Consider the following 14,663-nt stretch of genomic DNA (forward strand, 5'->3'; position numbering starts at 1 on the left):
ATTTCTTTGATTGGTGAAGATGATATCTTAAATTTGGATGGGCACACCCTTGACATTGAGCCTTTGGTTCATCTTCTTCACCTTGTTGATAAGTTTGATTGATTCTTCATCAAGGTCAGAGGTGGAGGAGGAAGATTAATCATCATCACTTGAATCTTCATCATCATTATCATCCTCATCTTCTTCTTCTTCTTCACTTGAGGCGCTTGAGCTTGAGCTTGAGCTTGTCTCAACTTGCTTGCCCTTTATCTTTTTTTTCTTGCCACATGCAAGAGCTTTGTCTTTGTTTGATGAAGAGGCTTCTTCTTGACCCATCTTGCATGACATTTCAAATGCTACTATCTTGCCAATGACTATGGTCGGGGTCATGGTGCTCAAGTCCTCAATGTTGTGAAGGATGGTGATGATGCTTGTATATTTCTTTTGTGGTAGCACGGAGATGATCTTCCTCACGATGTCCACATCGTCTAGCTTTGTTAATTCTATAGAATGGAGCTCATTGATAATTAGATTCAAACGAGAATACATATCACAAACAAGTTCATCATCATTTATTTTGAAGGAATCATAATTTTGTTTAGCTAGACAATATTTTTGCTCACAGACATTACTTGTGTCGTCATGGAGCTCTTGAAGTTTTAACCAAATTTTATGTGTCGTACTTAAAGTGAATACTTGGTTAAACACATTCATGCTAAATGATTCGAGCAAGCAATTCTTTGCTCTAGCATTGAAATAAATTTCTTTTTCATCACTCTTCGTGGGTTTATCGGGATTCTTAATGGGTTTCATCTCGTCACGAGTGACTCTCCAAACTTATAAATCAACCATCTCAAGGTAGCAAACCATTCTAGCTCTATAGTATGGGAAGTGTGCCGTCAAAATACGAAGGCTTAGAGGTATCCATCATAACCACTCTAAATAGCGTCAGCTCAATGGCGGTTAAGGCAAAGGTCCAATTTGAGCCAACCGGCTCTGATACCAATTGAAGGGACCGTGAGACCTAAGACGGGGTGAATTAGACAACTTAAAAATTTAACTCTATAAACTATGGCCTCTTTTTCTAACCCTAGCAAAACCTATGCAAAAAATAAAATATCTAAATGTGTAACTACGGTTTTGCTAGTGTGTTGCTATTACTATCGTAAGAGAAGTAATACAATCAATGTAAATGCAAAAGCTAAAGATCAAGGTAGAGATATGCAAACTCCTATCGATGACTTCGGTATTTTTACCGAGGTATCAAGAAGCGCGCAAGCTTCCTCCTAGTCCTCATTGGAGCCCCTCGCAAGGGCCAAGCTCTCGGTCGGATAACTCCGTAGATAGCCTCGGGCCTTCCCCACGCGCAAGTGGGTCTCCGACGTGCCTTCTGGCAAGCCTCTCCCGGACGCTCCCCGCCATCTTCACTATCAAGCTTTCGGCCGAAACGCTACGGGCCTTGTTCCCTCTGGTACACGGTGGCGGCCACACCACAAACTCGGTTGGTATGATCTCGCAAGACTATAAGCCTTCCGATGTACAACAATGGTGCTCGCAAGCACCGAGTGGTAAGAGGTATGCAAATCTCACTAAACACTAGGCCTAAACCTAGAGCAAGCGCATAAGCGGTGGTGGTCTAATCAACCTAAGCACTTCGCAAAAGCACCTACGCTAATCACCTAATGAAACAATAAGCACTATGCAAGTGGAGATTACTAAAATGGTGTATCAACACTCTTGGTATGTTTTCTCAGCTCCACACGTCTCAAATGGTCGGTTGGGGGGTCTATTTATAAGCCCCATGAGAAAGTAGCCGTTGGGGACGAAATCCTGCTTTTCTGCTACTGACCAGACTCTGACCAGCGTCCGGTCACAAAAACGACTCTCTAGAACCTTACTGATATTGATCAGACTCTGGCACCCAACGTCTGGTCACTTTGCTGCTCAGTGTCCGGTCTAGCGTTCGGTCACCTCTATGAGCTGTCCAGCGTCCGGTCACCTCTGTGACCTCGTTTCTTCGCAATCTTATGTCCGGCTTGATCCCTATCTTCGTGCTTGAACTTTGCTTGATGTCTTGGGTCTTCTCTTGTGCTTCTGAGGTCTTGCTTATAGTGTTGATCATCGGATCATCACGTCGCCTTCGTCCAAGTCACGTCTTGCATCATATTGAACTACAAAACAATCACTTACAAATTCATTAGTCCAATTTAGTTATGTTGGTCATCAAACACCAAAATCTAAAGTAAATGGGCCAATGATCTATTTTCCTTACAGATTGCACTTGTATTCACCTGGTGCTGGTGGCAGTTGTGCGCCGACGGTCGTTGCCGACTACCACCCCAACGCCTGGAATTGACCAGTCCTGGCCTTCCCTATATTGCAAAACGGATGTTTGAAGTGTTTTAGATATTTCAGAGGTATGTTTCAGATGTTTCATGTGGATGTTGCAATGGTAGTTTTCGGATGTTACACATGTTGCAATAGTTATACACATATGTTGTAAGAGTTTGTTCTGTTTTCAGACGCATGTTGTAAGTGTTTTAGCTGGACGTTGCATATGTTGCAATGGTTATGTTACAAATGTATGTTCCAAATATTTCATCTGTTTTGAACGTATGTTTCAATTGTTTCATGTAATTGTTGTAAAATTAGATCTGGATGTAGGGTTGTTGAGCGAGGAAGAGAGAGCTAGCACGGGAGCCATGGCGGCGTCGATGTGGGGAGGAGGCACAGGTCGCACAGCGCCGGTGTGGCGGGGGAGTCATCCAAGCGACGAGACAGAGTGTGAAAGAGGCGGGGCGAGGCACCAGTGTGAAAGAGACGGGACCGAGTCATTCAGGCAACATGTGCAGGGGAGCGGAAGGGAGTGGAAGGACGTGTTTGGTTTGCTACCATATTTGCCATCAAGATAAATTTTAATAATCAAATTGGTGCTTGTGAAGTTAGTCCACTTTGTGCACTGTTAGCATGCAAATAAATTATGGTCAAAAGTTGATCAAAGTTGGTAAATTTTTGCTTGACTAGCTTGGCGCACCGCGCACCTACGTCGGCAGAATCGCGGCACGAGCCGGTGTTGGCCTCGGACGCAAAATACAACATACTCGAGGCCATATCCGCAAGAATGTTGCTACCAAGTCGGCAACGGCAAGTCTACTGCTCGAACTAACCAGAAAGATGGCGGCGGCCTCGGCGGCGGGCGGCGGGTTCTCTGGCGACGTTCCGATCTTCCACGCGGAAAACCTCGTCAGCAACGTCAAATCAATCAACTACAGGTTCGTATCACCCTCGTCTCCTTTACAAAATTTGGATTACCTAAATCTGATCTAGTCAGTAGCCAGTAGGCATGTCTAGGTTTCGCTTGATCTCGATTCCGATTTGTGCGACCGGAGACTCTCATATACGGCAAGGATCTTGCTGATTGGTGATTAAACTCTAGTTCATAATACAGATTCGCAGTGTAGGGTCGACATTTTAGTTCCGTGTTGTTGATTGACAGGCGAGGATAAAATACTTTTGGTACTAGAATTATGGTTAGAGCTGCAGAAGATGCTGGGTTTGGTACGGAAAGTGGAAAAGGAGACAATGAGATAGTGAAATTAGGATTTCGCAATCAAATATTCAAACACTGCAATTTGGTACCGCACCAGTTCTTTGGAGTTAATCACTGTTATATGGGGGTCTGAACATACAGAGTTCTGTTGAAAAATAATTGAAGCTCTTTGTTTTGTGATTGAGAGATTTCGAACTTCACTTCATTTAGATTATGAGTAATAGATCCAAAGAAAGTTCAGGAAATACAGAGTAGTTGATTATTACCATATTTTGGTTGAATTGAGAAATAAATGAAAGAAATGAGCAAAAGAGAGATGTTGAGTGGTATCGTGTGGTCCATACTCTCATGTTCTATACCAATGACATTCTATTTTCAGCTCATCCTCCAAACATATTTTCAAAACTTCAAATGCATAATTGTCCAATTAATGTTGAAAGTTGTTACACTAATTCCAGCATCTGATAAATTTTAAGTGGACCTGCTCTAACTCCCTTGTCACCTAAAAGCTCTGAAAGTTTTTCATGTGAAGATTTGCTTTTCTACTTCCTGGTCAACTAGATACTGAATTAACATGTTTGTTACCATCAATCTTTTCATAGCTGCATCTGCCTTCTTGATATTTCATTTAGAATGCTTTACCCATTTACACTAAGCTGACTTAAGGACATTTTTCTGTGCCTTTCAGCCGGACATTCTTGTCAATCATTAGTGGAGTTGTTGCTGGAATATGGGGGTTTACAGGCTTGATGGGATTTGTGTTCTACCTTCTTGTGATGATGGTTGCATCTCTGATGCTTTTGGTGAAGGCCAAATTTTCGGTCCATACATACTTTGACAGTTGGAACAGGATTATAATTGAAGGAGTTCTTGGAGGCCTGATGGTAAGAATTATTGGTGCCGATGAAAATTTATTATATTCCTTTATGATTCACCAGAAGTTCAAAACATAGTGATGTAAAAATAATGAATTCTACTGAAACAATTTCATACGTGTGATGTCTTGATCAACATACTACTTTATTGAAGATGAAGAGGATTGGAGCATGTCTAGGATATAGTGAGCCATAGAAAGCAGAGCATTCTATTACCTTTTCTACTGTAATGACTCTTGCTTTTAAGCTAGGGTAGTATTCCATTAGCACGGGTTCACCTCCTTGCTAAAGGTACCCAATAGGTTCCTCTTCTGGTGATATTTGCTTCCATTCTGACTTCTGAGTAAATTTATGATAATTACTACATGCCTTTTTTTCTTTTATAATAAATGTTCTAACATTCTTTCCTTTCTATTTTGCAGTCTTTCGTGTTGTTTTGGACGTATCCTTGATATTGTAAGGCTTTACTATCATTCTAACTTCTAATATATGCTTCCGATGTCTTTTTTGCTGTGTTTGTGGGTTGATAGGTTTCATTCACTTTACTTAACACAACAACATAATATTGTGACTACCAAATCCTTTAAAGAAGTGACACATAGTGTTGTGAGGTTATACTGTTGTAGGCACTTCATCTAAGGAATTGCTGTGATGCGTGATGTAGTTTGTTGCACCTATTTTGTGTAATGATTCCCCTAACTTTTTATGACTGTCAACATATACCCTAAGTTCATCCGTAACGTGAGCAGATTTGCTTATGACATTGTCCACATCTTCTGATGGATGAAACAAGAGCACTCTGAAGAACTGAGGAACCATGTAATCCCTTTGTATGAGACAGAATTAATGTGTAATTGGACCTACTCTGCCATGTGGGGACTATGTTCAGTGGACTACCGTCCGTCCTCAATTGGTCTCTTGCTGTATTCTAGTCAGAAGCCTGAACTTTAGAAAGTTACAAGACTATCAATGAACTCAGGTTAACAGACTGTCAGATTCGTGTAACTCCCCAGCTGTCTGCAAGTGTGGTGCTCGATTCTATGGACATGCAATAGAGCACGCATTTTGTAATAAAATGGGTGTTATGGCTGCCCAGGTCGCTGACTAGAACATGTGAAACATATATGTATCGAAAGCCCTCATTTCATTTCCTGTATATATTCCCTAAGCATCATGCCTTTGCCTGAGTATGTATCTGTTTTCCAGACAGAATAATGGTCATCAAGCCCCATTGCGCGTGGCGGCTATGAAAGTGAAGAACACCAAAGCTACTCATGGGGGTGCGCGCAGACGGAGTGTTCAACTCGCACTTCGCCGGCAGTGCGCGCACACGCGCGTCTATCCCAGCCCACCACCATGCCACGCCATCCGGAAGTGCGTAGTACGGCGCAGGATCCGCCGCGCAGTCACGACTCGCGGGTTGCTTGTCCGCGTTGCCTTCGTAGCTGTTTTGCTGGTTTGAGCGGCCCAGAAAAAAAGGTCGTGCCGTCGTGACTCCTGATTTCACTCGAAAGGAGAGAGGATCCAGTTCCATTTTGCCCCAAAGCATCCATCCGCGTCGATCGGAGAGACAGCACAGCATATAGGCAGGCGGGCGCGGAGAGAGGAAAAAGCGGCATCAGAGGTACCCACTGTTCGCTCCTTGTTTCAGCTAAGCCAACAGTATTTTTCATAATAAGCTAACATCAGTCGGACTTATCACCTCAGAAACCCACCATCGAACAGGCCTCGTACTATGTTCCGGGAGGAGCAGCTGGACCTGGTGCTGGTGCCGCTGGCCCTGGCGGCGGTGGCCGGCTACCACCTGTGGCTCCTCTGGGCGATCCTGCGCCATCCCACCCGAACCGTCATCGGCCTCAACGCCATCGCACGCAAGCGCTGGGTCGCCGCCATGATGGCCGTCGGTACCATGTCTATGCACCCTCCCCCATCTCATCACCGTTTTTACTCTTTACTAAGCTTATTACCATCTTGCTCCGTACCGGCCAGCAGAACACGGAGAAGAACGGCGTGCTGGCGGTGCAGACGCTGCGCAACAACATCATGGCGTCGACGGTGCTGGCGACCACGGCCATCACGCTGGTCTCCGTCATCAGCGTCTTCATCGGCGTCACGTCTCCAGCCTCCTCGCCGTCCTCCAGCAAGGCGCCGGCGCCGCGGCTGGTGTACGGGAGCAAGGCCGGGGAGGTGTTCGCGGCCAAGTACCTGGCCGTGTCGCTCTGCTTCATGCTCGCCTTCGTCTGCAACGTGCAGGCCATCCGGCTGTACGCGCACGCCAGCTTCCTCCTGGGCGGCCTGCCGCCCGGCCCCGGCGACGAGGCGGAGGCGCGCGAGGAGGAGTTCGCGTCGTACGTGGCGCGGACGGTGAACCGCGGCAGCTACGCCTGGTCGCTCGGCCTGCGCGCCTTCTACGTCTCCCTCGCGCTCTTCCTCTGGACGTTCGGCCCCATACCGATGCTGGCCTGCAGCGTGCTCATGTGCGGCCTGCTCTACTTCCTCGACACCACCAGCGCCAGTGACCACGGCCACGTGCACGGCCAGCAAGGGACCCGCGCCGCCCGAAAGGATAACACAGTCTGATCTCACAGTCTTCTACTAGAATGCCAGTAACCGAAATGAATTTTATTTTATTGGTCATCAGAAAACGAGAAACTCGTATGTCGTATATAGATTAAAAAAAAGGAGAGGCACGCAGCCAGCAGCTCCGTGGGCTGTGCGTGGTATTGCAGTATTGCTCGGTGAAAATGACACGGTGCTCCTGCACGTTGAACCCTTTTTTTATGGTACTCTGAAATGACGTTTTCTTTATGGTACTCTGAAATAACGATGAACCATCTTTTGATTACGTCCGGATGTTTATAATCACCTAGTATCTTCTACAAAAATAATACAATCTCCAGCCTGTTCGGCAGGCTTGAATTAACTGGGTAGAACTGGTGCTGAACCAGCCAGCCAAGCAGATGCTTCCGCAGCCAGCCAGCCCCCAGCCAATTCAAATTGGCTGAACAGCCATTTAAAATTTAAACTCTTCTCCTCAACCAATTTCAGTTCTCTAAGTCCAACAAAACTACCAAACACCAACAAAAAAAAAGTACGTAGCCATGGCCATGAATTTTAAACTATAACTTAGGTTTCAACGTGCACTGACACTAGTAAGATACTTATAAAGACGATCTAATCAACTAATGAACTACATTTGTATTAATCATTTCTCATGGTATTTCAGTCCTCCTTGCATTGAAATCCAGCTTGTTCTTTAGCCTCAACTGAGAACATCTTCCTGCCTTCTAAGAACTAACAAATGAACAAAGAATCATGAGCAATGGTCCGACAAAAGTCAATAACACTACAATGAACAGGGATCGAAGAATTTTCTTCGATTCAGAGGAACATCTACATACAAAACAATCAAAAATCAAAAGAAGGCATTCAAGTTGAGTCATCCAGTTCTCGACCCCTACTATACATCTTCTAAGTAGGCATATCAACAACCTGTACAAAGGAAGTAACAGTAGGCCAATAAATATGTCTGCCTAAGTGTTCTTCACAGCTCAAATATAACAAAGAAGTAAAAGTATAATGTGCATGCCTCAAACAAGAATAATGGATTGCTGCCACCAGAAATAGAATTTCACAGCTCAAATAAAACATAAGGAAATGGATGTACAAATGAAGGTGCTCAAATTAAAGTAAGGACAATCTACAAACATCAGTTGCCAAAATGGAAGCACGACATGAAATGCTTGTCCCAGTATGATGCATCCAAACAGATACAATATGCCTCGCTTTGTGCAAAAAGCATGTCACAACTTTGTCATAGTTAAAGCAAAACAAGCAGCATTCAAGAGGGCTACTACATCTCGCATACAAATTGCAAACATGTATGTACAACTACAGGTATATGAATGAATGATCTGGGTGCTGGATCATTTTTCTCCCACCCTCACACGTAACTTCACAAAATAAACTTACCAGGTCAGTGACATATTCAGCAGCAATGTCCTTCACTAGTGACTATAGTTTGTGAAAGTGGCTGCAAAATCAAGAACACCACATATGAGCAAACAACAATGTCTTTTATTATCACTTACAATGTAAATTACTAATCTGAACTATATTGGATAATTGATTGCAGTATAAACTTAATAAAATAACACAAGATTAAATTAAGGAACTAGAAAATGATGAAATAATCTTGGACCATTCAGTTAATTACCTTGTACAAATGATACATGCATTTACTCAACAGGATCTGCTTCTAGTTCGTAGCTACCAAATGACAGTCCATTACAAATACCCAACAAATGACACTCCATTTGTTCAATCCATACAATAAAAGATTACAACATCCACTAGGGTTAACAAATCTTGGCCCACACATAATGCATTCATTAAATACCTAACTTAAATTCAAGTACTAAAGTAGGTTCATTACATCACCTTCCCTCAATCATATTCCACTCCACACTACAGCTGATATCAACTCCCTTACTGTAGTTGTTTGGGTTCCACTATTTAAAACCATCCACTCCGACAGCTCATACGACGGTGCATTAAGTCCATACTTACGCAGCCACAAATAATTATCCATTGCAAAGCATGATATGATAATCATCGCTTGCTTTTTCCTCGCGAAGTAAGGAACCCGTTCAAGAATATGCCACCGTTCTTTGAGCCCCCTAAATCTTCTTTCAATTACATTGCGCAGCCTCGCGTGAATGTAGTTAAATTTCTCCTCGCGTTCTAGCGTCTCCAACTCTACGCCCCTAAAGTCGTTTATATGGTATCTTGTATTCCGAAAAAGGAGTCATGTATCCTTGAGTCTCCGTGTATCCCGCGTCTGCCAGGTAGTAGCATCCTACAATAATTGAAATAATTCCACAATTAGTGCCAACAATGTCCTGCCAACTACTTATACACATACTGCATCAAAGATATTTGTAAGTCATCACGAACCTACGGGTGGATGCGGAAACCATTCATCGGCTTGACAGTCTTTTAGGACCGCCATGTCATGGCATGCTCCCGCCTTCCCGGCACCCACATAGGTGAAGCGGCCATCCATATCCATAATGGCGCAAACATTAATTGAAGTTTCTCCTTTCCTATTGAAGAAGTCAGCTTTGGCTTCCTGATTAACCTCAACCTTTATGTGGGTACCATCTATAGCACCTATGCACCCATCAAACCATGGTGCATATTCAGCAAGTTTCTGGCTAACTCATGGGTAGTTCCTATCTGCTGGAACTAGTATAGTCTGTGCCCACCTATACATAACCTCTGCTAGTGCAATTACCTTCCTACTAACCATATCTAACGACCTTTCAAATCTATCTTTGCATTCTCTACTAGCAGATTGGTGGGCACAAGTCCAAACATACATTCCTAAAGCTTCAACGGAACTACACTTGTCTGTAGATGGCAGCCCAAACAGAAGCAACATGTTATGCAAATGCATGAAGGCATCACGGGACATACGCAAATTGTCTATGCATTTTGTGGGGTCGTCAAGAGTAAGTTCCATCCATTGCGCGCCGGTGAGCTTGGGTATGGGACAAGGAGGATTTACCGCAGGACGTTGTTGCGCCAGCAGGCCTTTCAACCTTCTTAGCACGACAGCTGCCTTCGCCAAGTTCACCATGCCCGGTCCTTCACTAGAAGTGTCGCTATTGGATGACTCCTCATTGCTGCTCATGCTGCAATATTGAAAAGGGCACAAACCAATAAGATGTGACAGCATATATTGGCATGGTATCATACCAAAAATAACAAAAAAGAATCACTTTCAATTACCTCAATACACATGGAGGCACAACCAGCCAATTAACAAAATTTCTACAGTCAATTAATGAAATATCTTGGACCCACCATCTCCTACCGCCAAAGTTTACTAAACATGCTCAAATCAGAAATTGACATCAAATAGAATGCAGATGGCGCTTCAACTAGAATGCTCACAGTACACCACACATCTAAGTGAACATAGTTCTCGACAACGGTCTTTATTACAACGAAGACAAAGAACATAACGCTGACAAGGTACATAAACAACTCAATATGCTCATGCTAGAAAACTAAACCAACTAAAGAAGCCGCAGGAGGAAGTATGGTGCTGATCACTTTGACTTGGAGAAAACAAAGTCCCACGAGACATTCACCCAGTTCAGCCGGCCCTCTTTTGTTTCCAAATCAAGAAAAGCCCGATGGCAGAGCCTGTTGTTGCAAAGATTAAGGGCTTGGGCAAAGACTACATCACTCTCGCTATAACCATCTTGCTTCAGAATCTTATTGACTTAGGCAATCTCCTCGGCATCAGTGGCTTGACGAGCCTTATTCCCCCTAGCATCCCTGGTAATGTCGCTCAGGTCATCAAGGCAGTCATCAAGGGTTGGAGTCCTGCTACTCTTCTTACTACGAGGACAGTTAATGGAATGGTCCCTAGTGACTCTCTTAGAGGGCTGACCAACACTATGTGGTTGTACGGGCTCATCGGACAAGGCTTGAGGAGTCTGAGGGCTAGCACTATTGGGTGTACGGTCATGTTGATGTCCCCCTGTAGGTACCAACTTGCCCCTGTCATGTGGGATGCATCCAAAAATCAAGGTTAGTTGCTCACAGCATGGTGGACGTCTGAACTTCTCACGAGTGGTTTGGCTACTTTCCTACACATGATCCAGGGATGGCCATGTTAGCAGTCAGTTAATGCGGACCTAAATGCTAAAAAAGAGTCAACGAAAAGGGTGTAGTTAGTACCCCATTGCCTATGGCGTACCAACCGGGATCAGCTGTCACCTCTCTAGTATGCGGGTCACGACCAAGCCTAGTATGGATCTGTCCATCGTGCCAATTGAAATACACCACTTTTCAGCTTGTTGTACTTGTTCTGGAGCTGTTTCTTGTTGTACCCGAGCCTTGTGGCCTCGTTAAAGGCACGATGGACATTTGTCCACCCAAGAGGGGTTGGGGTATTGTTGCCCCAGTGACATAGGTTTTTTCTGCTGAGTGATTAGCTCAAGAAACAATGAGTAGGTTCTTTCATCCTAGCTAGCACTGTCATGGTTCATCTGATGCAATGTGCGACATTCCGATGTATTATTGTCGTGGATGCTATGGAAAAGGAAAAAAGATGTTCCTAGCATTACGCAAAGTAGGGTTTGGGCAAAGGAAAAGGGAACTTGCCTTTCCAAAATGCTTGCGGCGTTTTGAACGGAGGTTGTACTGCCTGGCTGCATGTAGAGAGCATGACAAAGTCGACGATGCTGCAGTGCGAGCAGCGTTGAGCACCAGCGGATGAAATGTTCCTATATTTTCTGCAGCGTAAGAATAGAGCATAATGTTTAGGTTCAACAAAACATGATGCATGAACATCAGGCGATAGTACTCTTAAAACCGTGTACCAAGTTGTGCATATGAACATTATAAATCATACAAGATTATTATTTGTAAACTAGGCAACAAGGACATATCAAATAGGTTGTTATCAAAATACAAATGGGGTACATACTCAAAAAAGCAATTACGATAGCTAAGTTTAAACAAATATAACAATTACAGAAGAGAGTAAGACAAACCCACCACTAATGGTAGCATATTTCAAAGAAAGCTCAAATCAAAGGAAATCTTGTGATGCATGTGTACAAGACAACCAGTGTTCTCAGGAACCAAGAACACAAACTGGTAATAAGTAGTTTACTAAAGAACGCATGCATTACTAACCTTCTGCAGGTCGAGCTGAACCTAGAACACCAAGTAATAGAGTCTTATCTTGTTTGGAATTGTACAAGAACGTACTACAACACTAATCACCAAGTTAGGACTGCACCAACTTCGTCATCCTGTACAATTCAGAGGCAACACAGGATGGAACACGTCAACAATAAGTTATGTATGATCAGCAAAGTTATCTTCAACATAGATCTAAAATACGAACCTTCATAGTGGGCGGATCAGAAACACCTAGAAGGAGCTACCGGTGACCGGGTCATGGTGGGGATGGGGGGTGGGGCGTGGGGCGTGGGGAAACCTACAAGACAAGGCCATGGGGCTCAGATCCGGCTGGGTGAGACTAAGGCGGCGTGGGATCCGAGGGTACCTTGCTAGAGGCAGTCGACGTCGATGGAGGCGGGTTTAGGGAGGGAGGCATAGCTCAAGGTCTCTGAGGCTATTGATGGCAAGGCTCGACGACACGGCATACAGAGGCAGTCACGATTGCCGAGACTCACGCAGAGACGGGGACGAGCGGCGAGACTATGGTGGAACCCTAGCCATGTGAAGGGGAAAAGAGGAGGGAGAGAGGGGCATACGCTCGGCTAGCGTGGCTTATAGTCTAGCTGTTCGATTAGGGCTAGGCTACTGAATGGCTGGGCTGATAAGCCCAAGCACATCTAGCCCAGCCAGCCAGTTTAGGCCTACCGAACAGGCCCCTCGCTATTTAGCGCGCAACATCATTGTCTAAAAAAATCAGCGCGCAACACGGTCTATAGCCTGGTGGCTTTTAGTCCTAGGCCGGGGAGTGTCAGTGAGGTCCCACAACCGTTATCCTAAGGTTCAATTTTGGTTTCGCAACTGTAAACTCGTTTGAAGATCCATGGTGGAACCAATTTTTGTCCTCCAAAAAAATGAAGAGGCTCGGAGCCCAGGCTGGCAACCGGATCTCTGTTGCGTCTGCAACCGTAGAAAAGTGAAGTGGCTCCTATCACATCGAAAGTTTGACACTAATTTAGAGTATTAAATACAGGGCTAGTCTTGAATTTTTAGGGGCCTAAGGCGAAACAAAATTTTGGGACCCCTTACACATGAACCATGGAACTCTTTTGGGTATTCGAGAAAAAACACATGAACAATGCCATAGCCACCATGACACATGACTTCAGCAAGGAGATGTTGCGATGGAAACACATGTTGCAAGCGTATGTTTCAAGTGTTTTAGATGTTTCAGAGATATGTTGCAATTATTTCATATGAATGTTACAAAAGTAGATCAGGGATGTTGCACATATTGCAACTGTTTCAGAGGCATGTTGCAAGTGTTTCAGGGGTGTTGTTCAAAATGTTGCAAGCGTTCTGATCTGGATGTTGCACATGTTTCACACATATATTGCAAAATATGTTCTAAATGTCTGAGATGTTTCAGTCTTATATTGTAGTACATGTTTTCTTGGTCGCAAGTTGTAAGTGTTTTATCTGGTGTTGCATATATTTCACATATATATTGCAAGTGTATGTTCTAAATGTTTTATCCGTTTCCTATGGATGTTGCATTCAAATGTTTCATGTTGCACGTGTCTCATACTATTTGGAGAGTCAATGGGCGTAGGGAGTGATGGTGGCATGGCACGGGCGCCGGTGAATGGGCCATGGCGAGCTGGAGGCCGGTGGTCGGGGCGCGATGGGGCGGGGTACGTGTGCGGGATGAGGCAGGCGGCTTTGAATCTAGTCAGACAGGGCATGCTATGGGGGCGAGGCGAGTCATCTGGACATGTGGGCACTACGACAGGGTGGGTGCGCGTGTGGGGCGAGAATAAAAATCATTATCAGCGCATGGGGACAGGCTGCGTGGGGCATCTTATTCGGACGTTCGGACGCTAGCGTAGCCGGTTGGGGGTGGTTTGGGGGACTTCTGATATTAGTGCATACCTAGTTCATATGAAGCTACGTACGCCTCATTGGAGTCTCACTCCGAGTTGGCCGCCCACCGTGGCATCGCCGTTGAGTTGGGTGATCGCGTCGCAGTTGCTGCGTTGTGTTCGGGATTTGCGATTTGGTTCTAAGATGAGAAGTCACAGTTGCATAGTCGACAAACAAATCACAAACGACAATCTGCTAAGCTGTCATGGGCCTTAGCGAGCTAACCAAGCCATACAATGATACAACAACATACTGAGTGTATACCTGAGTGGGCCTCATGGGATTGGGGGCCTAGGGCGGCCGCCCCGCTTGCCTGCCCTTAGGGCTGGCCGTGATTAAATATAGACTAATTACAAAACCAATTGCAAAGAATGAGAACAATTTGCGAGATGAATCTATTAAGCCTAACTAGCAAATATGCCCGTGCGTTGCAACGGGAAAGAAAAAGCTATCAAACATTCATAAAAAAGGCTATCAAACATTCATAGGAAATGAGGGCAAACATAATATACTTACCTATTTATGTTTTATCCTTCTATAAATAAATTTTTAAAGCTATAGTTTATTTTAAGAAGACTATAACATCCATAATATTTAAGCTAATGTTGGCAATACATGATGTCTTATTAAGT

General features: G+C 44.4%; 2 protein-coding genes across 5 annotated transcripts; both read left to right on the forward strand.

The window, feature by feature from the left end:
• Window positions 1-3,091: 3,091 nt before the first annotated feature.
• Window positions 3,092-5,572, forward strand: LOC136458735 (uncharacterized). 2 transcript variants are annotated; one of them, XM_066458665.1, is made up of 4 exons: window positions 3,092-3,251; window positions 4,218-4,413; window positions 4,827-4,860; window positions 5,154-5,572. In XM_066458665.1, the coding sequence occupies exons 1-3, from the start codon at window positions 3,154-3,156 to the stop codon at window positions 4,854-4,856; spliced, it is 324 nt and encodes a 107-aa protein (XP_066314762.1). In that variant the 5' UTR covers window positions 3,092-3,153; the 3' UTR covers window positions 4,857-4,860; window positions 5,154-5,572. The 2 variants fall into 2 exon arrangements, with proteins under 2 accessions (XP_066314762.1, XP_066314761.1); XM_066458664.1 differs by having other exon boundaries at window positions 4,827-4,846.
• A 216-nt stretch (window positions 5,573-5,788) lies between these two features.
• LOC136458737 (uncharacterized) lies at window positions 5,789-7,166 on the forward strand. 3 transcript variants are annotated; one of them, XM_066458667.1, is made up of 3 exons: window positions 5,789-6,028; window positions 6,130-6,304; window positions 6,394-7,166. In XM_066458667.1, the coding sequence occupies exons 2-3, from the start codon at window positions 6,140-6,142 to the stop codon at window positions 6,982-6,984; spliced, it is 756 nt and encodes a 251-aa protein (XP_066314764.1). In that variant the 5' UTR covers window positions 5,789-6,028; window positions 6,130-6,139; the 3' UTR covers window positions 6,985-7,166. The 3 variants fall into 3 exon arrangements, with proteins under 3 accessions (XP_066314764.1, XP_066314763.1, XP_066314765.1); XM_066458666.1 differs by having other exon boundaries at window positions 5,790-6,028; window positions 6,112-6,304; XM_066458668.1 differs by having other exon boundaries at window positions 5,794-6,028; window positions 6,112-6,304; window positions 6,397-7,166.
• The last annotated feature ends 7,497 nt before the right edge of the window (window positions 7,167-14,663 follow it).

The sequence above is a fragment of the Miscanthus floridulus genome, chromosome 6, assembly GCF_019320115.1.
Source record: "Miscanthus floridulus cultivar M001 chromosome 6, ASM1932011v1, whole genome shotgun sequence".
NCBI lineage: Eukaryota > Viridiplantae > Streptophyta > Magnoliopsida > Poales > Poaceae > Miscanthus > Miscanthus floridulus.

Coding starts and splice junctions, on each gene's coding strand:
- LOC136458735 (XM_066458664.1), top strand. CDS start 3,154: ATGGCGGCGGCCTCGGCGGCGGGCGGCGGGTTCTCTGGCGACGTTCCG. Junction 3,252..4,217: donor GTCAAATCAATCAACTACAG/GTTCGTATCACC, acceptor TGTGCCTTTCAG/CCGGACATTCTTGTCAATCA. Junction 4,847..5,153: donor TCTTTCGTGTTGTTTTGGAC/GTATCCTTGATA, acceptor TAACGTGAGCAG/ATTTGCTTATGACATTGTCC.
- LOC136458737 (XM_066458667.1), top strand. CDS start 6,140: ATGTTCCGGGAGGAGCAGCTGGACCTGGTGCTGGTGCCGCTGGCCCTG. Junction 6,305..6,393: donor GGGTCGCCGCCATGATGGCC/GTCGGTACCATG, acceptor CGTACCGGCCAG/CAGAACACGGAGAAGAACGG.